This window comes from Manacus candei, unplaced genomic scaffold (genome assembly GCF_025592945.1).
Source record: "Manacus candei isolate 608988 ecotype Guabito, Panama unplaced genomic scaffold, ASM2559294v1 h1tg000018l, whole genome shotgun sequence".
In the NCBI taxonomy this organism is placed as follows: Eukaryota; Metazoa; Chordata; class Aves; order Passeriformes; family Pipridae; genus Manacus; species Manacus candei.
This window is the reverse complement of record NW_026138066.1, coordinates 2692559-2718043: the sequence shown is the minus strand read 5'-3', so window position 1 is coordinate 2718043 and position 25485 is coordinate 2692559. Positions and strand designations below refer to the sequence as shown.

Sequence of the window (25485 nt, the reverse complement as noted above, 5' to 3'; positions counted from 1 at the left end):
TACACTAACTGCACACTCTGAACTTATCAGATATTTACTGCAGCAGAAGGGAACTTAGATTTTGTTCTTGGATCCTGCCACTTTCCTGAATATTATGTATCTTTCTTATTTATTTTGTTGTTAGAAAAGAGGTTCTAAAATTCAAGTCAAAGTTCTGAGGAACCAGCAATATAGTTCTGTTCACAAAGCAGGTATTTAAATGTCTCACTGACTTAAGACCAAAATGTCAAAGTTGGAATTGTTACAAAATCTGCTTCTCTTTTGCTCTGGGAGAGGAAGATGAAGCAGAGTTGACTCGCTGAAAATAGGCAGCATCTGGGGCATTTTTCTCATTTCATTTCTTCTTACATAAAGAAGAAGGACGTGAATTTAGATGGCAGTCTCCTTGTTTCTACCAAACCCTTTCTACTTTTCGATCTCCATTTCATTCCCTCGCCCCCAAAATAGAAGTGCAGAAGCCTCCATAGGCCTCCTAGTGAAACTAACCAAGCAAATAAATGTTGGGATCAAACACTGTATTTGACAATTCAGATTCTTCAGTCTCTGGACTCTTGGGACTTGTAGCTCTCTCTCTCTCTCGTGTGGCCACTGCTTTGGGAGGGCCTGCAGTAGAAAAGGCACATGGATATTAATCAAAAGGAAAAAATAAGTGGTGGAAGGTCTTCAGTCCCTATGCACATCCACATCATGCTGCACCATGTTCTTCAGAGGATTTTATGTCCTTGAACTCTGTAGCTGAAAGGAATCTAAGGTGCAGGAGGGATGCAGAGGAGTGTTTAGAGATACTGCAAAAGCAAAAAACCATCTCACTCTCAAGTACATGAGTTCCAGGTGCACCCCCAGTGCAGTGTTCATATTAATGATGTAGCTTGGAGGCATCCACTAATTGTAGAGAGGTAAACAGTCTTGTACCACAAGGATTACAGATACAGTCTTATTCCAAGAGGTGTTAAACTATGTCAGTAATGCATTTTTAAGCCTTTTGGACTGAGAGAAGTTACTAAATATTTGTTACAAGGCAGACTTTAGTTTCAAAATTGGCTTCGAAACTAACTGTTCAATTGTGGACTTTGACTTTTTATTTCCATTTAATCTCATGCATGATCTTGTCAAAGCAATTCATTGCTCTTCCACAGCTAGTCGAAGGAGGTGATTGTCTCACTATGCTCTGCACTGGTGCGGCCTCACCTTGAATATTGTGACAGTTTTTGGGCTTCATAAACCTTAAATAAGTAGCAGACTTATTTATGCAGGTATGATAGTAGGTGGCACTAATACATATTTTGAAATGTGCAGTCTGATGCCATTTGGACTTAATAGTTGGACTTAATAGGTTTAGGAAAAAGTTCAGAATCTTTTAGTGAATTGGTTTCCAGTGCAGAATTGAATAGGAAAATTGCCAGCTACAATGTTCATATAGCTATTAAAAACCAGTGTAGGACTGAACTAGCAGATTCATTTGCAAAAGTAGAAAGCCAAGATGAAAATTTAAGATTTTACAGGCTCATAAACTTGTACTCAAAATTTACTTATGTATGGGGTTGTTAGTGACTTGTCATAGTTGAATAATGTTTTTTTTCTGTGTATTTGCAAGATCAAGTATAATTACATACGCAGTAAAACCTAAAAAACATGATTTCATTTTAGCTGCTGTATGAAATCTGAATAATCCAGTTATAAATGTGTGTATACGTACATTGAAGTGGTCAACATGGCAAAGTAGAAGTACCAATGTATCCCATTTCCTCTTGGCAGGTAATAAATAAATGAGATGAAAGCGTTTTCAGAATGGGCTGGATTACAGCATATGCTATGTTTTATCAAGTGAATGTGTGAGCATCTTACATGGACACCATTCTGTGTGTGTTTCTGAATTTCTTATTCAGCTGCTTTGTGTGTGTGTGCTCAGAGGTACCATGTTTTGTACACTGCAGGAATATTCAAAGGTGTTGCATTAGTACTCTCAGTTCTGCACAGAACAAGGTACTGTGGTACAATCCTGTCCTGAAAAGGTTAAAAGCCCTTCAGAGTTAGAGGTTTTGTATTTGCTTTTTAAAAATAAACTGCTAGTTTATATTACTTTATTCAAAGAACGAATTCCTCTGCCTCTTAAGCCATTGTTAATTACCTTGATTTGTTAGGCACACTGGCAGGGTGGATCTCAAATTATTTGGATTAGTTTATATTCAAAATAATTGTCTAGCAGTTCTGCACAGCCTTTAATGCAAAATCAATATACAGATGGAAATGCTTTACCCACTTAAGACAATTTGTAGTACTACTATACTATGGAAATGTGTTTAGAGGCTGGATGTGAGAATGGTATTTTTTTCTGTGAAACTAAAGAAAATTCATAAATTATGAAAAGCAAGCTTGCACTGACTCGCTTCCTCTCTGGCACCACTGCTCTTGCATCCCCTTATGACCCATTCAAAAGGAGGAATTGGGAGCAGCCCTGTCCAAGCCTATGCAGGCTTTTGGCACTGTCCTATGTAATGGCTGCAGAGCGTTCAGATGCAAACTCTGAGTCATAAATTCAGACCTTTTTTGTACAAGCAATCACTGTACTAACCAAGCAGTTATGCAGATGGTGCCTTCCACCTCCTTCCACTGGAGTCATCTCCACTGTGGGTGCTGAGGGGATGAAACAGCTTCATTGCAGCAGCTGCACCAAAATCCAGATGAGACCACTATTCCTGATATTTTTTATTCTAAAGAGGAAGAGGCTCTATGTCTTTTGGGGGAGGTCTGGCGAAGCTGCACATATATCACATTAGATTTAGGATGGTGATGCTTTCTTCTGTCTTCCTCTGTCTGCAGACAAGCCTGCTTTATGATTCTTGAATTATACATGACCTGCTTTCACATAGTCACCTACCTGTCCAGCATGAAGTATTTCAGAGGTGGGACCAAAGCTCAGTCTCTCTGGCATTGCAGACTGTGCAGCATTGAGACTTCTGGCTGCAGGAACAGTGCACCTGTGGAGACAGGGCATGCACATCTGTCTTTAGGTAGATGACCAGCTGATCAGTGACAGGCACTGGCAAGGAGCCTAGAATAGACTTGCTGTTCATCCAGGTGATTCCCCTGAAGAAGTGTATTGAAACAAAGAGCCAAAGTTGCAGTCACAAACAATGGAGTTCATAGGAACTATGACCAGTTCCAGGCTAGTGAGCACTTGCCCAAAGACAGTCACTATGATTACTTCTATATGAGATGAAATATAATCCTACTTCTCTGGTATGAACACGCCTTGGAGCATTAGACCATATGTCAGCATGCACATGACATGCAATGCCAGCCCTCAGCTGTGACTCCTATAACTTTGGCTCAAGTCCATCTGCTTCCCATAGAGACACCAGATGGACAAGAATATTTTGCCATCTCATTGTGTCCTTGTGAAGTTGACACGGTGGCTAGAACCTGAAAAGCCCAAGGAAAGAGAATACTGACTCCTGTGTCCCACCTTCTTCTCAGGTTCTGGGCACAGGCAGAGATGCCCACTCGGCCTTCACAGAGATGTGAAATGTCTGACCAAGAAAGCTGTAGGACTTCATCCTAGAATTCAGAGCCAAAGCACTTACAGTGCCTGAGTGAATGGTATTCATACTGTATCTCTGAAAACTAACGTTACACATTCTGGCAGACACCTGCTCCATTAAAAAGAAAGGAACAGCAAGCAAATAGTATGAACTCACCATGACAACTCGAAACTGTTGAAGCCTGGAAACTGCTTGGAAATAATAATTATGTGGTGGACTTTAGTTACTGTATCACTGAGAGTTGAGCAGGGGAATAGAGCTGTGTGTTTTTCTTGATGGCACTGTCATAATAACAAAGGATGTTATTCCACTGCCCAACTCTTTGTTGCAATGGGAGTACCAGTGCAGAGTTGTTTCCCAAAATCATAATTCTACACTGGACTACAGTCTTACAGAACACCTTTACACAAGTCCTGGGGGTTTTATGCTTTACAAGGTGATGAGGAATATCCCCTGCTCCTTACCAGCTGAGACAGTTTGGCCTAATAAATTACAAATGTCCATCAGTCTGATTCATTTCCTAATTTGCCAACTGTAATTGAATAGCTCTTGATGAGCTGTTTCACTGAGATACAGTCTTCTGGCAGTTCACAACCTCAATTAAATACTAGAGGTCAGGTCTGGTCTAGACAAATCCAGGTGGATGTGGAGCAGATAAGGAAGATGATTAAATTACAAACTACTGTCTAGAGGAAAGAGGACACCCAGATAGTTGGTACAGCATGGCCTTGCCAACAGGAAGCTTCACCTTTATGACAAATACCAGACAGGGAGAATTAGACCAAAAAGCTAAAATATGTGAACTTAGTAGCCATGTTTGTACAGCACGTTGACGGAGAAGGGGAATTTTGCTGCTAAGGAGGCAAGGAAGGACGTAATTACAATAATCAAAATGGGAGACAAAAAGCTCTTGCATGTAGCTGTCAGGCTAGAACAAAAGGACAAAAGTTGGATGATTGGTGGGTTGCCAGATGATTAAAGTGATATTGTCATATTTGTGACTATTTTGTCTAGTATAAGCGTGTGTGGGGTTTATTGCTTGTTATTCTGATAGATGTATCCACTGCAGCTTCTGTACAGGCACTCTCATGCTTTCTGTGCATTGAAGGTGAATTTTATGAAAAGGTTTATTTGAGATCTATTACAGTGACACACACACATATGCACAGGTAGGTACTTGCTCTGCTTTTGGCAGGGATGCCGTTTCTTTCTCCACTCAGTTCAGAGACATGCAAATCAGATTAATGTCTTTTTTCAGATTTTGTTAAAATTCTTCAGGTTGTTTTACCATTTAAGCTGTCATTTTTTAGAAGTGCCTAGAATTCTGAGTGAAAGGAGCTTTCTCTGGGATAAACTGACACTTGATTGTTGTCTCAAGTCTCTTGTCATTTGATATGGAGAGATGCAACAATCCTCTCTATTACACGGATGGGCAGGGCTCTCCTTGGAACCTTAATTAGAGGTTTTAGTCTTCGTGGAATGGACACTAATTGCAGAATGTAGCTGGATCTGCAGCTTTGAATTTTATGCTGGCAAAAATGGAGTCTAATTTGATTCTGTAAGGATTGAGAGCTGATAAGGAGACTTGATTACAGGATTTTGGTTGGTTTTGTTGGGGGTTGTTTTGTTTGTTTGAAGCTTTTGTTTTGCTCTCTAGTGTTAGCATCACCTATTTTTTTAAAACATATTTTCTTCAGTTACAGTCTGTGTTTTTAAGCTTATAACTATACTTGTTTATTTGTCTTGGATAATACAAAACCACCACTGCTACTTTTGTTTAGCAGCTCTAATGATCTTCCTAGGTGCCAATTCTAGATCTTTCAGCATGTTTACACTTTCCTTCTGTGTGCTGATGCTTCTTCATATTTACCTGTAGCTGAACTTACTCTTTCCTCTCAAGAAAATATTTGATTGATCTCTGTGATTGTTTGCAGATGCTCCCATGAATAAGCATTCTCTGAATGTTATCTAACTTATTTATCTACAATAGTTCTGTATAGAATAGTCCATCGTTGTCTTCAACCTTAAAAGAATTCAAATCAGCTATAGACTATTATGCCATATTTAGTTTTTTCTTTGGTTGGTTTTGGGGTTGTTTTAGTAAATTTAATTTGTAAACAACATTTTTTTCTTCAGAGAATTTAAATCTGATGCAGATATTTGCCCGATCTGTTCAGCAGGAAATATCTTTGCTATGTGCATCATATTGAAGGCACACAGAAGTAGACTAGCATAAAAGAAAAAACAATCTTATTGGAAGGCATGAACTGTAGGTAGGAGAACCTGGCACTGAGGGAATGCAGAATAACCCTCCATGCTAATTCATGTGTAAAGCAGCTTCCAGTAGCAGCTGCACTCCAAGTGCAGACGGTCAGACGTGACAAGATACAACAATGTTGGGCTGACGGATTGACTGGCAGGCCTAGAGGGTTGCAGGGATAGTTCATGTCACAAATACAACTACAAGAGGCAAAAGAGTGAAATATTTCTAAATAACAACTAATTACAGGAAAGAAACGGTACTATGAGAGGTACCGTGCTGTTGGTGTTTACAGCTGGGAAGGGCAGGAGGAGGGGAGGGAGCGATGGATGGGGCATGTCAGGTAGATGTCTTAACCACACACATTTTGAGAAATGCTGGTTGCATGACTGCTCTTTCTAAGCCTGGCAAAGTTACTTTATTCTCTTCTCATTGTGTTAGGAAAAAGGAGAACTTTTATTAGTTTTGTAACTGCAAGGCAGATATTTCAAAAGCCCAGAGCGTAGTCAGCTGAAGAAATAGTAAAATATTTGTTTAACTTAGGTATTTTATCAGAAGAAAAGAGCACTGTTCTTGCAATGCAACACAAGTCTAATAACATCTTCATTTTGATTTCAGAAGTCTACAGAACAAATGAAAAAAGTACCAACCATTGTCCTGTCTGTTTCTTACAAAGGAGTCAAATTTATTGATGCCACAAATAAGGTATGTGCAATTATTCAATACTAGCTTTTATTTTTCACAACTAGGAAAAATAGTAATACCTATGAGGTCCAGGCCAGAAAGGGGACAGATTTGCCCTTTGCATTTTCCTCTCCTTTTTTTCACCTCTTCTCTCCAAAATGGATGTAATGTCATTGCCATTCTTCAGAAACTCAGTCTGGAGGACAAGTGCAGCAGTTTTAATGGCTTATTTGGAGAACATTGTGTCTAGTGTTCTTCCATTAAAAGGCAAGCTTATCACAAAAGACATTTGGCAGGGAGCCTCTGTGGAATCCTTTATATTTATTTATTTATTTGTTCATTAATATAATTTGGGCAAATAATTAAAAAAAGTCTCACTGAAATAAAGATACATGGTTTTATCCAGGGCCAGCCATTTTAAGAATAAGAAACACGAGACTTCAATGTCCTTTGAAAAATGCTAGAGGCTCTCTGTGAGCTGTTTTCCTGGCACTAGCCACTTAACTCCCTGAACTGCAACAGTTTCTTAGCAGTTGTTATTCCATATTTTTTTCATCTTCCTGTGTGGCAATGCTCCTGTGCTTTGTTTCTTATGTTTTAAAATATATCCAAAATCTTAAAACAAAAAAAAAAACCTAACTAACCAAAAACACAAAAGCAGAAATTGAGAGGTCAGAGAACTCAGTGATGGATAGAGCAATGGATTAATGCTTAGCCAAAGTAAAATGTACAGGCTCTGTAAGGAGAAGTAAAGTAATGCATGAATTTCTCTTCTTTGGATGCCTAAAGTGGCAAAAAAATGCAATCCATACTGATGCTTTCATATGAATAGAAAATAAATTATCTTTTCTGTTATGTGACTAAAATTCACTGAGCAATATAAAAAATAAATCTGACAACCCAACTACTTGACTAGGTTAATAATGTATAGAGTGGCTTTGTGTTGCTGAACATTCAGACCACACAGTACATCTAACCCAGTATCCATCAAACTTGCCAAATGAATCAGGTTTTTAAAGCTGTTTAACTAGAACTGGGTTTTAAGTGAAGGATGGAAGCAGATTTGTGAACTTCTGCTAGAGTTTGGAAACCATATTTAGAGTTAGAAGACAGCATAAAAGAAAAAGTGAGGTGAAATTACTGTTATGTCAGGTCTGGCGTTTGCCAGAGCAGAGAGGCCAGGGATTCCTGTCAGCTCCTTTTTCTTCCACTGATTCAGAAATGAGCTTCTACAACCCTCATTTCCTTTATGTTCTCTGATGTGCAGGGCATAAATCAGGACATTGTAATGCTATTAACTCTAACTTGGATAATGCTGTTTTCAGCTCTTAAATCTCTTCCGTAGCATAAGGGATGTAACTGCAATGTCCTTAGGTTTACCAAAAAAAATCAGGAGAACAAAAGGAGCTTCCCGTGTCTCTTTGTACAGTGCATAGAATCTTACTTAAGATGGAAACTTGAAAGAAGTTTGGCAAATTGCGTTAGATGACTCTGCACGAGTCCCACTGAAACCTTATGCCTAGTGGTGCAACGGATGTTTTTGATGGAGGTAAATAATGCCACAGTCCTGTGTTTTTTCTCAAGTGGTAGATTGCTTTCTCTCCAGTTCAAAATCTGCACTGCCTTTCCCTTCTGTAAAAACCAGGTAATAGCCTGCAACTCTCCCAGAAGCGTTATCATCCTTGTCCACAGTGTGCTGTTCCCAATTCCTTCAAGACCCAAAACAGATTAGCACTAAGGTGAGATCCTATTCAGACTTGTACTGCTTCCATATGAGCTTATAGTTGACGGCGCTGGGCACCACTTAGCAATAAATGCATACTTTTTAATTACAAAAATAGCTAGCAGTTCTGTGCTTGAAAACTCAGCTCTCATGGCTGTTCATCTTTTTCCTTTATACCACCAAGCTAAGAATTTGTATTCCAAGTCATAGCAGGCAAAGTTTCAGGTGATGAAGGGACCCTGACCTCATTCCTCGACAGCTATTTCAGTGGCGCCTTGAAGCTTGGCATGACACCACTTTGACATGACACCATTTCTTTGCAAGTGAGGCCAGAAAGAAATTGCTGCTTAGGAAAAAGCAGACTTGCAGAATTTTCTGGTGGCTCACAGCTCACTCTGTCTTCTGGGTGATTTCTGCCAGGAGGGAGATTGGCTGGCATGAGGTAGGCAAGCAAAAGGAAGGTTGCTTGGCAAAAACCTGGTCTCTCCAAGGTATTTCCTTGGCAGAACCAGAACTGACTTTCAGCTTCCCTGCTTTTTGAGAAACCAGAGGTTTCTCTTGCCAAATTGAGAGACAGTTTTAGAATGACAACTGTGCAGTGTCAGTCAATGCCTGAGGAGCATACCCAGAACGGCGAGCTGGTTCACAGCCTCCTACTTTCTACAGAACAAGACTATGGGTCTACTGAAATAGTGACCCTAGGAAGCAGTAAACACATGCATTGAAAAATGTTTAATTTTGAAAGGAGATCACAGAGGATGTCCTATAGCAGCTGGGGAAAAACTCAATTTCACCACTAATTTTCACCCAGAAGATTCAGTTTAGTTATACTTTATTTAAAACAAACTTGATATGTGTATATTTCTAAAATTCACTTGGTTTAAAATTAAAATATTAAAATAATCTCTGTGAGTTTTGACTCAAGTGCAAATCCCTGTGTCAACCCCAGGTCACCTAGAAAAGTTGCAGCATAGCAGAACTCTTTTCTCATATGCTGCATAAATTCAGGTGATTACATTGTGGGTCATGATTTGGCATAAGTACTTCACATATGATTTTATGACCTTCCAAGCTTTCTGCCTTCTAAACTACAGTGTTGTCAACACCACATCAATGACAGTGTATTACAGCTCTAACTGTGGATATCTGAATCCCTGGTTTTGGTATAATTCTAATTCTCATCAAAATCTTTAGTGAGGGTAAAAGTTATCAATTTGAGAACAAAGACAATAAAATGCTTCAAGGAACATAAAAAGCGAGCGATTGTTAAGCAGAGATTATATGTGTCATTATAAATTGGCATATATTGAAACATAAGTACTGGTTTTGTCATTTTTATGAATAATGCATTAAACAGAAATAATCAAGTGTGTTGCAACAATTTAGGAGGATTATTTCATTTCTTCAGTAACAATTTCCTTATCTTGGTTTTTCCATAATTTGAAATATGGAATGCTTTTTATTAAGATTTTTCCTAAGCTATGATTTCTTCAATTAGATATATTACTACATTTTTTCAATAACTTGACACCTACATGCAAGGGGGAAAGTTGCCACTTAGCAAATGAAAGAAGATATGGCAAAGCATCTAAAGTGATTTAGTTGCATATAATAAAAAAAAAAATTAATAAAAGAGGGAGAGGAAAGGAGGTGGTAAGGGAAAGAGAGGGGTGAGGGAAACCAGAGATGTTCAGAGATTGTTTTAACATGGACAGATGCCACCAAGGCAAGCAGTGGCTGTGCAAGGAACTGGGACACCACAGATGTCACATGTTCTGTGATGCAGTTGCGATGTCATGCTGCAGCAGGCTTGATCCCTTTGGACTTTTGTGGAAATGTTAGAGCTACAGCCAACAGGGCCACAGTTCAAGAAAGCATAACTGCTAAGTAAATTCCTATTCAATTAATCATTCTTCTGTTGGAATAAACCCTTTTAAATGCATATGTTGCTGAAGCAAGGCCTAATCATAAGCCACTCTGCAGTATCTTCTTCTCTGGCTTCATGGTTCCTTTGGCCTGAACACAATAATTACATATCAGCAATTTCTGTAATGAATATTCATAATTTTCTTCAAAGCTTTAAGACAGCTTTTTTTTATTTCATCAGACAGACATGCCCCACCTCTCAGTAGTGTGCTATAGCTTACATTGGCTGTTGCAAGTAGTGTGGCTCGGTGCATGAATGGTTTCATTTTCCTATATCTCTTTTACAGGATGCTCTTGTCAGTAAGTGGAGAGAAATTGCCAGATCCTCCTGTAGTTATCTTTTTAGTAATCAGAAGCCTTTTAATATCTCATGGTTTCAGTTATAAGTCATGTTTGGTGTTTTTTTCTCTTGAAAAGGTATAGCTAAAATTTGTCAAACACCACGTGCAAACACCTGGCTATTGAGCCTGCTAGGTTTCACCAGATCCTGTCTGTCAGTAGACTGAAACTGTCCTATTTTGATCATTACACAAAAAAACAGCAACTTCATAAGATGCTCATATAGTGCTTTGAAACAGTATTCATAGCTGTATGCCAGGAAATAGGTCTCTTTGTCAAAGGATACTGAATAAACTGTACAAAGCACAAGTAGCTTCATATGCAAGACTCTAGTACATAACGGTTTCCTACCAGATTTTTGGCAATTGAAGAGGATCAAAATTCCAAATACCTGTGTAAGATCACACATGGGGTATATTGAATCTCTTCTTACTAAGATATTTCTGAAATACCTCAGTACAGCAGATCAATATAAATGTGAATCTAAACCCACACCTTTTACAGCTCTTTTAAATTTAATTCCTAAATTGATTGCAAATTTTTTTTTAAACAGAATATCATTGCTGAACATGAAATCCGTAACATTTCCTGTGCTGCACAAGACCCCGAAGACCTTTCTACATTTGCGTACATCACTAAAGACTTGAAGACTAATCACCACTACTGCCATGTATTCACTGCGTTTGATGTGGTCAGTTTATAGAACATACTTCATTTAATAGTTCTTTGTAATAGTAACAGTTATTTAATTCTGTTAAAATGTTTTCAGGATATATGATGATTAATGGAAGGTATAATTCATTTACCACATGAAAAGACTAATGGGATATCAAAAGGACATTTCTGGAGAAGAGCCAAGATTTTCTTTGATATCTCATTTTCCATATTAAATAAGTCATTTCTGTCACCTCAGCTGTTGACTGTAAACTTAGAGAGCAGCTTTTCATACAAGTCTTGATGTGTAATTCTTAAGCTATAACCTTCCAAGAAGTTTGTAGCAAGCAGGTTTGGCCACCTATTCTGAAATCTCAGTGCACACCAAAAAAACAAATCAGAAAAGGGTCCATGTGCATTATATACAGTGCTCAATCCTGCCAAGAGGTAGGTTCAGGAACTAGATCAAACTATGTTTGCAGGGCATCCTGCATGTTTTACTGCATTATACTGCCTGGGCAGTCAGGGAAGGACAGATTTGATGACATCCAGCCTTCTGGGTTTTCACCTTGTGTGTCCATCCCATGCCCCCCAACAAGCAGCTAGAGGGTCAGAACTTACTTGAGGGGGCCCTCTGAGCCTGGACACATCGCACCTTCTTGAAGTAGATGGAGGCTGCTTTTTGGATGAAGAGGTCAGATGTTACCACCAGGAGTGATTTCTTCAGATTTTTTTTTTTCTTTTAAACTGGAAGAGGGTAGGTTTAGATTAGGTATTGGGAAGAAATTCTTCACTATGAGGTGGTATGACTCTGGAGTTGCCCAGAGTGGTTGTGGATGCCATCCGGGAAGTGTTGAAGGTCAGGCTGGACAGGGCTTTGAGGAACTTAGTCTAGTCAAAAGTGTTCCTGCCTGTGGCAGGAGGGGATTGGAACTAGATGATCTTTAAGATCCTTTCCAACCCAAACCATTCTGTTATTTTGTGATTCTTACCCTGCTGTTCCATGACTTTTAGTGTTTCAGTGTTAAGCTGGATCAGTCCCAATAACTCATCTCTCTAAATACTGTTTAGACTTTTTGGCATTATACTGAATAAACTGGAAAACTGAAGCTTCTTCTGAAAATGTGTAGAAAATGTATGAGAAGTTTTGTATTTATTTTAACCAAAGAACCGAAACACAGATCTGACAGAGACCACACAGGTAGCTAATTACATATCTTAGGAGGTCCTAGGAATATTTGGCTACTATACTGAATCTGAAAGATTCAAAATGTCTGTAACAACAGAAATTATTATTATTTGCTGATCCCTCTGTTCTGCTCTGCTGTCTGTCATGTCAGAGGGAGTTTTAGCTTGACAATTAAGGGAGATATGGAATTTGGTGAAATTTTATTTTATCAGCAACTTTACCTTGTCAAAAAGATATTCTTTATTTTGAAAATAGCAAATTAATTCTTTATTTCTTATTTCCTTGTTCCAATTTTCTTGCCTACATACCTCAAAACGTTATTTCAGCGTAAGTCCTTAGAACTCCTGTTATTTTGGTGGAAAATTACTCAGTTCTTCCTATATTTATGCTTCTCAGATGGGGATGCACAAATTATTACTGTTGCAAGAAATCATGAACACATCATGCAGTTTTCAGCTAAATTTGGTGAAATAAGTAGTAGCTATAGTTTTTAGGACTAAGATTTATTGTCCAAAATTTTCGGGAGTACTTGCCCTTTGAGTTGTGCACAAGAGAAATTTAAGGTGCTATTAAAACTTCAAAATTATTCAAGAAAAAATATTTTACTATAGTATAATGCGTATGAATTCTTGAAACATGATTACATGAATATAAATAAGTTTAAGAAATAGAGGGGCCTGAACGGTGGCATTTTATTTGGGACTGAGGGAATAGTTAACATTGCATAGCAATAGCATGTAGGAGAATTTAAATAACGAGTTGTACAGGTAGGTTAGAAGCAATTTTAGCATTTCAGTGGCATTCTGTTGTTTAAATTCTCTGTGGGCATTTTACTGTCCACAGAGAGTAGAAAAAACTTTAAAATTGTGTTAAAAGTAGATAGATGATGGTCAACAAGATGTTCCATTATATAGATTTTAGTGATAAGTGAATCAGCTGAAATTAGACTGATTGAGTGAGGTTATTATTTCTCCTCATCCATTTAAGTACTACTTAATGGTTTTGAAGTACTGCAGTTTCATTTATAGGTTTAATAATCAAGCACAAACATAGACTCAGGTATATAGCAGATAAAATTCATCTCCTTTCTTGGCAAGGGAAGAAAAGTGATCCAGGAATAATTACATTTTGCTCACTTCCTGTATCTAAGGAGGAGCATTTAATACCCCAAGCACTTTAAACAGCTATTTTAAGCAATACAGAAACTTTATTGTCAAACTGTCATAACTTAGTTTTCTCCTGCAACATAATCCTCAGTGGGGTGTTACCTACTCAAATATTCCCTTTTTGTGTTGTTTTATTTCTCAGGATCTAGCATTTTTGATGCAAGTACAAGCTGTATAAAAAATAGCTAGATATTCAGAGCAGAAGCATACAGTGAATTAAATTTTCTGTTTAAAATCTAATGCTCGTGTTAGAGCCTGATCTCCCAGTTTACGAATAGAAGAAGCAATCCTACTCATTTGTCAATGGATAGAAGTTCAATCATTTCAAGAAAAATAAGGTTTAAAATGGTAGAAATCCACAATAAGGTGTAAAAATATGCATTTTAATTTATATATGTTATGGCAATACAATATACGCAATGTTACGGTCTTTCAGTTTCTTGGGAAATGTGGACAAGAACAATTTCTTTGTAGATAGGGAAGTATTTTAGTCAACCACCAGCATAACTGATACTATTTCAGAATAGCTGTACGTGTAACTTGTCTACTCAGAGTTAAAGTTCTATAATCAAAATTGCAAAAACATCTTGACTAAAGAATATTGAAGGAGACAAGGTTTGGGAGAAGAAGAGGATTTATTGCTCAATATTTGAAATCCACTTTCATTCACTTACTAAGTAGCCTTAAATCTACCACTGAAGGATTCCCTCTTGAGAAACAAACCATCATAACATCCTAAACCATCATAACTATCCCTTACCAAATTCTGGCTCACGTATTGGAGACATCCAGAGTAATTTCCATTGGATATTCCTTCATTGCCCAATGCACCTATGAATAGAAGACAACAAAAAAGTCAGTTAAAATGTAAGAAAACAATTAGCCATTGTAATAGGTTGGCTGAATTAAAGCAGATGAAGAATCCTGACTCAGACTTGCACTGGGGTGTTGAATTGTAACATTGCAAAGCAAACAAGGCAATTGACCTCATTTCTCATCTCCCAGAAACTGTTGCTTAAAGGCATTAGCTTACTCACTTTCCTTCTCTGCAGTACTGAGCAAGGAGCAGGATTGTAGCAGCCTTGGAAGCACCACAGTCCTAAAGGTTTTGCCTCATTTCTAAAGAGCTTGATGGGGTTCTGTAAAGGCCCGTGTCTTTTACAGCGGCCAGGGGCTCTACAGCTTTGGTGCTAAGCATCTTTCAGGGAGGCAGACCTGTATCCTTCCTTTTGCGCCACGTGTCAAAAGTTCAAATAGTTTCCTTACTCCGTCAGAAGGATTTCCACAATGGATTTTGTGGTTTGGTTTTCCACCCCTATTCCCACGGGAATCCTGCTCTTACCTCTCCAGTATAGCCCCTGCAAGAATCTGTACCAACTCTAATCCTTATAATACTCTCCCAGTACTACTGGTGAGAAATACGTCAAACCAAGCTTATTTACCTATGTTTTTTTTCAAAATACAGTTTTTCAGATAAGTTCTTTAAATTTTACAAGGTACAATGTTAAAGCCCTCCTTGCCTCCATTTGCAGACTTCCCTTTGTCAAGGCTCTACCACAGTACACGTGTGAAATTTATGTACCAGTTACGGTTCGGTTTGCATTCGAATACTGAACAGAATAGTGAATGTTCTATTTGCTATATTTCAAATATTTATTAACCAGAGAAACAGTTACATGTTTCTTATGGCTTTCAGGCTCCAGGCAGGCCTATTTTTTCATTTTACAGACTACAAAGGAAAACAAATTATAGTGGCTTCAGATAGGATGCAGGACTCAGACTAGATTTATGGCTCAGCGTAGCAAACCTTTAGTCTGTCTCCATGCTTATCTTAGAGATTTTCAAGCCTGTCTTGGTGACATTTTGGTATGCCTCGCTGGATGGTGTATTTTCTCAGTCCTACTAGTATTGCAGCCTGCATTTTCTGCAAGCCATTACTACACCCTGTCTTGCTGATGTATTCCTTAGTAATAATGTTACCCACTCTAGACAATCCCAGGATGATATAGTATGCTCTTTTACTGTCACAACAGCTGATTCTAAAGACATCTGTCTTTAGATTAATATTCTTGTCCTACTAAAAAGCACACTCCAGTTCAAATTATATTATTTTCTACATTTTTAACAGTTATACTCTGCTGCTCTTAATTCTATAGCCAGCATTCTGCTAAAAGGCAGAGCAGTTCATAATAGCCTCTTTAGTTTTCCTTTTATTACCACACTGGCAAACTGCACCCTCAGTGTTTCTCGGTCCTGGCCAGTTTCCCTTGAAGTTAAGGGGGAGATAATTTGGAGACTACAGCTATCAAATCAGGCAGACATTTTTATTTGGGAAGCTCTGAAACTTTGGCTGGCTTGCTGTTGTAACTGCAGTTGTAACTGCTGAGAGCTTGTCCCAGTGGAGGAATATAATTGTTTTCTGTCTGACCTAACACAGGCCAGAGCTGGCACTTTTATAAGAAGCTCTTATAATGAGCTAAATATGCCAAATTTAGCCTGTACTATCTCAGTATACACATGTGATAAAAAAGGGATTGAATTTCTTCAGGGAAATTAAAGTGTAGGGTGTGAAATAAAATGCTTATCCATTTAACTTTGTTTTAACAATTGAAGGACGAATTATGTACTTCCAAGTGTGTTGCCTTGCTTTCTGACTTACTGCAAATGTAACTTGACTAGGTAAAGACATGTCTCATTTAAAATTGTATCAGAAACATGTGGGAATTTTAAGGGATCACCTAATTTCAAAGCAATGCAGAATTGCTTCCAACTGTGGGCTATGGAGGTTGAGGGAAGGAGAGGGTAACTTCTTAATCACGTCAAAGATTTATGAATAATTTTAAGGGGACTGTAGGACTTCATATGGAGGCAAGCCTGCAGGCTTGCATTTGCTCTGCAGAGGTTCAAAACATTACTGCAAAGTTAGTAGCCCAGAAACAGGCTCAAATAGGAGCCTAAAAATAGGCTCTAGCAGGAGCCCAGAAATAAATATACCAAAACAAACCCACAAACCTGAAGAAAAATTACCATAGGAATTCACTTGCCGTTTAGATTTAAGGTCAGGCTGCCAGCTCTGGAGAAGGACAGGTCAACAGAAGAGTTCCAAAATAGAGCGAGGCCAAATGTCACATAGGTGCAGTAGTGCAAGAGGGGTGGGATCATGACAGCAGCAGATATGGGGTGAGCTGGGAAGTTGGGGCAGTTAATGTACTTGTTCTGAAAAGAGATGACACTCTTTTTTCACTCCTGTTTCCATGAGAATGTTTCAAGGGTTTTAGAAGTAATTACTTTCAATACAATAAATTACATTTAGATTGTTTTTAATCAATGAGAAATCAAATGACAAATGTAAACATTACAGAGACTAAAGAAGCTATTACCAGTATGACTTTAATTATTTACATTGCAAATCACTTCTGTAGGCAGTACTACCCCACTTCACATATCCAACAATAATACAATCTCACTCCAATTTTAACTGTTTCTGTTTTGTTCCAGAATTTAGCTTATGAAATCATTCTTACCCTAGGACAAGCATTTGAAGTGGCCTATCAGCTTGCACTACAAGCACGAAAAGGGGGCCATTCTTCAACCCTCCCAGAAAGCTTTGAAAACAAACCCTCTAAACCTATTCCCAAACCACGTGTTAGTATTCGGAAGTCAGTGGTAAGTAGAAGGTAGTTATACCAAATTCAGCTATACAGTTAAGAGTTTATATACTAGAAGCTGTACAAATAAAATACCTGTTGAGTCAGAAATGCTCCATTGTGTCACCTCTGCTCATCAGCCGGCAGGGTTGTGTCACTGCAGCACAGGCAGCTGTTTCAAACAACTGCTCATTGGAGCCTACATATTGATTGTCTTTAAAGGGCCCTCCTGAAGTGCAGAGATGACAGAGAAATATTCTTTTATGGTAGAACTTTTTAAAAAATTATGAAAGCTATTTTAAATCAAGTGAAAATACAGGCATAGGGTGATTTTGGAGGGAAAGGAGAAAAATGACTGCACACTGTATCATATTCACTGGCTATAAAGTGAGGACTGTGATATTTAATTACTGGGTGAGAGAACGGGGAAAAAAAATGTATGACTTTACACTTTGTCATCCATTGCCACAGAATCTTCCTCCATAAAATTGTAAGTAGGAACGTTTCCTGATGCTATCGTCTGTCTCATTAGCAAACAGACTTCTCAGGATCGAGCGTGGCTTTAACGAACTATGGTGCCCTATAGCTTGGGGGTAGACACAGCTCTGATCTCCACAGGAAGAAGAAGGCAGCCGTGAGTACATGGGAGTGTAGACACCACCATACTCGCTGCTGTAGGACTTTGTCCACTCAGGATTTGTTCTGTGTTCTGTTAGTTTAAAGAAAAAAAGTTCTGCTGGAGCTGCTGTGCACAGAGATGGTAACCCGTGTGTATGTTTGCGTTTGTCTTACAGCAGATAGATCCATCCGAACAAAAGACTCTTGCGAATCTACCGTGGATTGTTGAACCTGGACAAGAGGCCAAAAGAGGCATTAATACCAAGTATGAAACTACAATTTTCTGATACAAAACTGTCCCCCTGTTCCTTGTTGTGCCTTGCACGCCAAGCAGTCACAGCACAGCCTTTCCTTTATGGCAACGTTTCAATCCAGCAGAGAGGAAGACTGCACTGTATGGTGGCCTTGTAACTAACAAAAAAGGCTGACAGTCATTTCTGGTGATGTTCTTCTTCCTGCAGCACTGACAGAAGAATGACACTATATGAAGACTTTTAAAATTACAGTCCACAAGAGGAGTGAGAAACCTTATTTTTCACGCAGTTCTCCCTTGTGACTCTGCCACAGTGCTTTCTTTGATTTCTTATTTTAGGATTCTACTTTTTAAAGAAAAAAAAACAAAAGGTCTCTAAACTAATACTAATGCTGCCTATGAGTAGAGTATTTGATTGGGTTTTTTATTTGAATCCTGGCAGTTTTTAATTGAAATAGAACCAGAATTAATAAATAGATTATTTGTGAAACCACTGAATTCATTAATAATTACTGTGTTGAATAAGGAACTCATTAAAGTGACAAGAAATTAGGTACCCTGATTTCTGTGTGCGCTGATTTTATATGTAAAAATTGATGTCCTTTGATCCTCTACAGAAATAAGAACCTCTTGCATTGTAGCAAAGGATCAGAGTTTTATGAATTGATAGAAAAGGGTATTAATAATGCACAGAAAACATTTATTAGATATTTTTATGGAAGAGAAGTACTATAGGAAAACATATGAATATTTATGGAAGGAAGCCAGATTAATTATGAGAAATATTGTTTATTTTAAAGTTAAGTAAACGACTGCTATTGCAGCATTATGAAAATTGTAAGACTTGTAGCATCAGTGCACTGGATGTTCCGTGTAATCAGTCTGGAATGAAAGTGGAATGGTCATTCTACTACACCTACATATAGTTTATGCAGTTCAACATTGCTATAGCCATGAATTCTACTAATATTTTTAAAAAATAATCTCAGTGGTTCTAAAAAAAAGTCAAAACCATGGATTTTGCTATCAAGATTTCTGTCACAGAAAACTTGTTTGAAAGAGTGTTGATAAAATTCTATTGCAAAACATTTTCTAAATAAAAATATTGAGAAAAAGAAAAAATTCCAAAGTAATAAAAATGTTTTCATGGAACAAAAGTTAAGCATTTGCTTAATATTTGATTAAATAAGATTTACTTACTTTTTCTTTGAAGTGTTTTAATTTTTTTAATGTCTGTGGAGTATTTGTATAATACCATGATGTATATTTATGTAGAACTGAAATTATAACAGTACAAATATCATTATAGGAGAAAAATGACATTTTAACGTATATTGTTCTATCCAGTCAAATTGTGAATCATTTTGAAGTTCATTATAGAGATATTGAAAAATTGTGTGGTTGTCTTAATGTTTTTTTAATTATTATTTCATATCCAGCTGAGGTTTTTCAGTTAGAATCATCAGTTGGTATATTCCAAAAAATGGATAATTGAACTTGGTTTAAACCTGATAATTGTATATGGTTTAGTTACACCTAATCATAGCGCTGAGTGATGACATACTTTTAATACAGTATTCAATTTACTTGAACAAAATAGTTCCTTGTACATATTTTTGCCTATTCACTGTTGATATGTACTTAGTCAACTGACAGTAAAAAAAATAACACTAAAAATATGGTACCAAAAGGAAAATTGTATAGGAGAACAGTAAATAGTAGCCTCACTGCAACAAAGACTTATGTAAATATGCTTGGGCTTCCAGTTATAAATTTTGTAATTTTGTCATTTATTTATATCCTATAAAAGCACACAAAATAAAATGAAGTTGTACAGTCCCAGTGCTTTGTGCATCATTTTATCATTGCTAGAGGAAGTAAGTGGCCTGATGCAAAGGGTACTGAAATGCGTGCAAGGTCCTCCCCTCCCATTTCCATGGGCTTTGGATCTTGTACTGAGCAAAGCCAGAAACTGCTGTGGAGGCAGTTTTGGTTTGGAATACAGATTTTGTTTACACGTGGTGAATACTTCACACTTTAAAGTCCTTAATTAACTGGTTCTTCCATGCACTAATCAACTGCTGACTTCCCATATTTAATTGCACCCTGTAAAGACTCTTGCAGGGAGTTATGTTAAAACACGTTCACTTCAGGCACACAAAGTATAGAGTGGCCAGGTTTTCAGGGTATAAAACTGGAGCACCTCTTATGCAGCTGAGTGACCCCTAAAATTAAAGGATGAGACAGGAGTTGCAGCACAACACTAAGCAGATGCAAAGGAAAGGTGTGAAACAACAGGAAGAACTGGCACCTTGCGGGAAGAATTTGATCTGTGTTTATCAAAGAGATGTCAAGTAGGTAAGGTGGCACAGTAAGCAGCTGAACTTGTTTGAGAGAGATAATTGGGGCAAGAGAGACTGAGGATGACTAGCAAGACTGATGAAAGATGAGACAGATGAAAGACTGGTAGGGCAGGAAATAAGTGTGAAGGTTTGGGGACACAGCAAGGCACTGAACAGAAGCCCCCAGAGCAGAAAAACTGAAACTAGAAGGAAAGATAAGAATTAACAGATGTAAGGCACTTCTGTATTTGCAGAAACCTGGGACTTTAGAAGGAAATATTTCCCTCACTAACTGATAAAGTGTAAGCCAGTTGGAGAGAAGTCCATAGAGTCCCCTCTGGCATGGGATAGTGATTCAGCAAAGGTATGTAAAAACACTGGAGTATTAGGATGCTGTAAAACCAATTGCAATGACTGTCTTACAGTGGGAGGGTGGAGAACAGGCAAAAGAAGAGAGGTGATAAAGAAGTAGAGTGGATTTGACATGAGCAGATAAGCAAATTCAATCAAAATGAGGTGTGGGTGACAAAGAATTTTGAGAATTATTTGGGTAGTGAGGTCTCTGATATGCTGTTGTGAATGGGTGTTTTAGGTCACTCAAAGAAACACTGGCAAAGGTGATATGCTGTTGTGAATGGGTGTTTTAGGTCACTCAAAGAAACACTGGCAAAGGTATCAGCAAAAGCAAGTTTAATAAAAATGTGAAAACACGATGAAGTTAATTGAAGTGCACTCTACTGCTTACTAGATGGTTAAAGCACACAGAGAAAAATCAGACTAAAATCTAAAATCAGTCAATCTATACTAAAGTCAGTCTAAAATTATCTGCATAGAGGCTGGGGATGGGAAAAGGTAAGGATGGAAAAGTGTAAGGATAAAAAGGAATGAGTCACAAGGTTCAGAGTGGACCCCCTTGCCAAACTCAGCCTCAGACTTAACCAATGGTTTAGGCCTAAAGGTTTTAACAGCTCTTAAACATAACAGCACTTAATTGATAGCATAATTTAAACGATTTAAGAAAATACTTTGTAAAATTTACAATGAGCACAACAGTAACTCACAGGCTTAACTCATGAATCTAACCTACTTAAGAATCTAAGAGAGCAGCATTCATAGTACATTTGCTATAGTGTATTCACACTTGCATGCACACAGACCTAAAGGAGTATGTACAAGGTATGTAATACCTGTGAAAAATTCCCCTCGGGTTCAGTGAAGTACTCAGGTCGGATGCCTTTGCACCTTCTCAAAGGGCAAAGGGTTAAGCCTCAAGGACTGGGGGTCTCAGCCCAGGCTCCATCACTGGCTTTTAGCTGTGATCCCCCAAGTATAGCAAACTTGGGAGTTTGCTGGGTCTGAGAAGGGTCTCACTCAGAAGGAGATTTCTGGTCGCAGCCCACTGTGGTCCAGGAGAGCTCAAAGGGTCTTACTTAGGACTGCTGTTTATTGGGTCACAGGAGAGTTGGCTTTGAGCATAGTAATCTTCCATCCTGGCCACAATTCGGGTCAGTAACTTTCTGTGAAAATTCAATCCTAAAAATGTTGTTACACGTGCATTGTTATTCAGGCAGGAGAAATAAGTTTCCAAGGCTGTTCGCTAAATAACAGGAGCTCATTAGCCAACATAAGTTCCTGGGAGCAGACAGTGTTTCTGATAAGCTCGAGGGGAGCTTAGCCCAGCTATTATTTATCAAGGCCAAGGCCTAACAAGCATTTCTGAAATCATAGTGTGGGCTGAGGTGGGAGGAGGGATGTACCACTATGTATGCAAGGCAAAAAAGCTGCTGCTGGGAGAAGGATTCAAGTTGGAGAAACTCCTGAGGAAACACTATGTTGGCGGAGCTAGAGGGTTTCCTAAAGCAGACGTTGATGTTGCATTTCAGACTGGACAGAGTGACTCCTCCAAACTGGCCTGGTGTTTATTAAAAGCCAGAAGAGCCACTACTCACAGCTGGCAAGAAGAAACACTCAGCATGTCCAGTTCTGGTATCTCAGTTTGTGAGAGGTTGCTTTTCCTGCAGAAGAAGGTTACACATGCCTTGCAGTTTAAAGCCAATATCTCAGCATCAAAAACTGGCATGGCCATAAAATGGTAACCACTGGGAAGACAACTGGCAGGTTGGCTGTCCTTTGAAAAAGAAGCAGCATGCTAGACAACTAATAAACTTGCACTTCCAACTGTGAAATAGTTTATTCCTTCCATTCTAGGTTAAAACAGGCAGTCTGTGCCACGTGCAGAACTCTAATTTTGCCCTAGATTTCTTTCAACGTGTCTGTTCAGCTGGCCTGCTTCACACTTCACTGGAGTACAATGTCTAAGATGTCATCAAGACAATAATCTAGAAATAGTAACTTAACTGTCTCCAAACTACCAGCCCAAAAAACAATTGACTCTGTGGAGGAACTGTGTGGCAGTGACAAGTACGTAAGTGAAAGACATGGCATAGGGATTAGGGAAAATATTTAGATGTAGGCACTTAGATAAGAAGTATAGCTGTTATCTCATGTTAAAAAACCATCTGAAGAGAGTGGGAGAAAAAAGGGCTCTTAACTGGCTGGAAATATTGACAGGATTTTCAGCTCACTGGGAAGCATAGGGGTATAATGCTCAGGCTTCTACTGAAAAGCTCTTTAATTGTTTAGTCCTCTGTAACTTCATTAGGTGAAACAGCTTCTTTGCTAAGCTAACAAATGGACTCTACCACTATCAAGTCCATGCTGATTCTAGTTAATCAAATGCTGATTCTAGTTAACTTTCACACCTGTGAGCTGATAACCTGAGCTAGGCAGAGGCTGACCACAAGCTCAGCTAACTGAAACACATACACAAGATTCACTTGTGGCCAGAGTTCTCACTGGATGTAGATTTTGTAGAACTGGTGGATGATTTCCTTCCTGCTGACTAGACAGTCACACTCATCCTCATTACAAGCCTGAATGCAACCAGCCCAAACACTGCTGTCCTACTGAAGAGGCAGAAAATGGCCCATGGTCCTTGCCTTTCAGGAAGGCTATGCTCAAAATGCATGAATGGGAAATGGCACCTACATCTAGCTCCCGCTCTTATAAAGAGCACAAGCAAATTTCTCTTCAGTTCTAATTAATTTTTATGTAGTGCCACATCTTTCATCCTTCTCCTGTGGAGTCAGGTACCTAGATATATTTGAGAATGTGGGTCTGAGTAAAGTGGTAACAACTAGGCAAGCAAAAATGCTACCAGTATGTAAAAGAAACAAAATTCTCTTTCTTTCTCTCCCATATTCTCTTGACACTGAGAGTTTGGATAGGAAAACTAATTTTTCTATCCGTCAGAAAAGCCAAATTCAAAATACTTTACAACAACATAAGAAAAAAATGAAGCTTACTGGAGATACTCAAGAACTGCTTGGACACAATCCTGTGCAACATGCTCTAGGATGACCCTGCTTGAGGAGGGAGGTTGGACCCTTCCAACCTTACCCATTCTGTGATTCTGTGAGGACCTTATAGTTTCTATGTGTGATGAAAAATCTATCACAGATTTAAATTCAAAAGCTCACTTAACTGTAAGATACATCCCTTTTGTCTTCTTAAATGTTGCAATTCTACTTTCAAGTCATTAGAAGAAGTGCTCAAATTCTCCACACCCTTACACAAAGCTAAATTTGTTCTAATATTAAAAAAAAAAAAAAAAGAAGAAAAAGTCATACTCACTGTTAAGGATGGGCCAGTGCTTGAGAGAACATGTCCAAATTTGAAGGCAGTGTATTTATTATCATATTTTCTAAACACATAATAGAAATCCAGAAAGAGTGAAAGAAAGGAGATGGAAATATGCTCCAGTACACAGAATACCTGATAAGCATTAACTTTATCCTATAGTGACACCATGAGGAAAAAAGAAATAGACCACACTAATTTAAAAAATGCATTAGATGCAGTGCAGTCTTCATTCTTCCAATTGTGATTATTTGATAATGATAATTGCTATGATGCAGAATGTCAGGCTTGGGCATGTCCTAAGCAAAAATATCTCAGTGTTTGTAATTGAGACTAGCACTACTTATTTCTTGAGTTTATGTTGCAAAGAAGACTAATATTTTAAGTTACCTTCCAGACAGTATATAAGCATATAAAAGTACCAGTGATGGATTAAGTGAACACTTCTGCGTTGGAATTAAGTGAATTTACTGAAACATACCAGTGTTTTGGAATGCTGTGCATGAGTGGAGGTTAATATGAAAAAATACTAGATAATTAACCATGGCCACCTCTCTGTCACAACCATTACATTTCACTCAGTTACACTTATATAAAACTTCAATGGTTACCTATGCCAAATACCTCAAAAACCTAGAAAATTAAACTGATTGCTACAAGAAGTAAGGAAAAAAACCTACTAAAGTGCCAACATTATCCATAGCCCATGATGTGGCAAAAAGTCCTTGGGTGAGAAGGACCTCAGAAATACCAGCTGCTGCCACATATACTACAGAAAAAGATGGGGGGAAATATTCTGCCAATGTGAGTTTGGGGAAACCTGTTCCCCATCCAGAAGTCCAGTCATTGCATGATGCAATCTGCACGGAAACAAAAAGATAATTCTTTTTGTTGACAAGCCTAAAATGCCCTGCCTTTCTCCCACACATGACAAACATATCACTTCTCAGCCTTCTCTCCAATTCAACAAAACAAATCCAACACAAACTTTACACTGCAAGACTTTTGCCCAACCCAGGAATCATTTTTTGTGGTACTCTTCTAAATTTTGATTGAATCCATTATGTCCCTGAAATACAATTACCAAAGCTATATGCACTATTTCAACTGGTGTCTTATTAATGAAGCAGAGAACACTTTCTCACTCCTTCAAGACAGATCCTTTTTATGTACCCACAGGCCCTTTTTACATACCACTGCTGACACTTGGGAGTTTGTATGAATGACACTATACACTTTCATTCCCACACTACCTTTCTCAAGATAGTGGACTTCAGAATGCCAGTGAGGCTGTGACAAAGCTATACTTTGTCCATAAGGTAAGAAAACAGTGCTGTTGGATGTTGAGAGCAGACATGAATCATATTGTGATAGCTGGTTATTCTTGCAATTCACCCTTTAGCCAATTTATATAATTTATATCATAGAATCATAGAATGGTTT

The 25485-nt window shown here is 38.2% G+C and overlaps 2 protein-coding genes and 1 long non-coding RNA gene across 14 annotated transcripts in view; 1 reads left to right on the top strand and 2 right to left on the bottom strand.

The window, feature by feature from the left end:
- Window positions 1-19840, top strand: part of ANKS1B (ankyrin repeat and sterile alpha motif domain containing 1B) — a 414822-nt gene extending 394982 nt beyond the window's left edge. For 8 of the 11 annotated variants that reach the window (XM_051784791.1, XM_051784788.1, XM_051784786.1 and 5 more), the window contains 5 exons: window positions 6421-6507; window positions 11028-11165; window positions 16982-17149; window positions 17925-18013; window positions 18124-19840. In XM_051784791.1, the coding sequence (XP_051640751.1) occupies window positions 6421-6507; window positions 11028-11165; window positions 16982-17149; window positions 17925-18013; window positions 18124-18163 (522 nt within the window). In that variant the 3' untranslated portion in view covers window positions 18164-19840. Of the gene's footprint in view, window positions 1-6420; window positions 6508-11027; window positions 11166-16981; window positions 17150-17662; window positions 17765-17924; window positions 18014-18123 lie in introns of those variants that run through there. The other 3 variants (XM_051784790.1, XM_051784789.1, XM_051784792.1) reach the window with 3 other exon arrangements.
- Window positions 39-17669, bottom strand: LOC127469921 (uncharacterized). Of its 2 annotated transcripts, XR_007904122.1 has the most exons (4): window positions 17227-17669; window positions 11750-16699; window positions 2879-2978; window positions 39-603 (listed from the first exon to the last, which is right to left on the bottom strand). It is a non-coding gene; the product is annotated as an uncharacterized LOC127469921 (long non-coding RNA). The 2 variants fall into 2 exon arrangements; XR_007904121.1 differs by lacking the exon at window positions 17227-17669 and having other exon boundaries at window positions 11750-17024.
- A 1144-nt stretch (window positions 19841-20984) lies between the features above and the next one.
- Window positions 20985-25485, bottom strand: part of APAF1 (apoptotic peptidase activating factor 1) — a 44918-nt gene continuing 40417 nt past the window's right edge. The window contains exon 28 of the transcript XR_007904117.1: window positions 20985-24902. The gene's annotated coding sequence lies outside the window, so the exon portion shown is untranslated. The remainder of the gene's footprint in view (window positions 24903-25485) is intronic.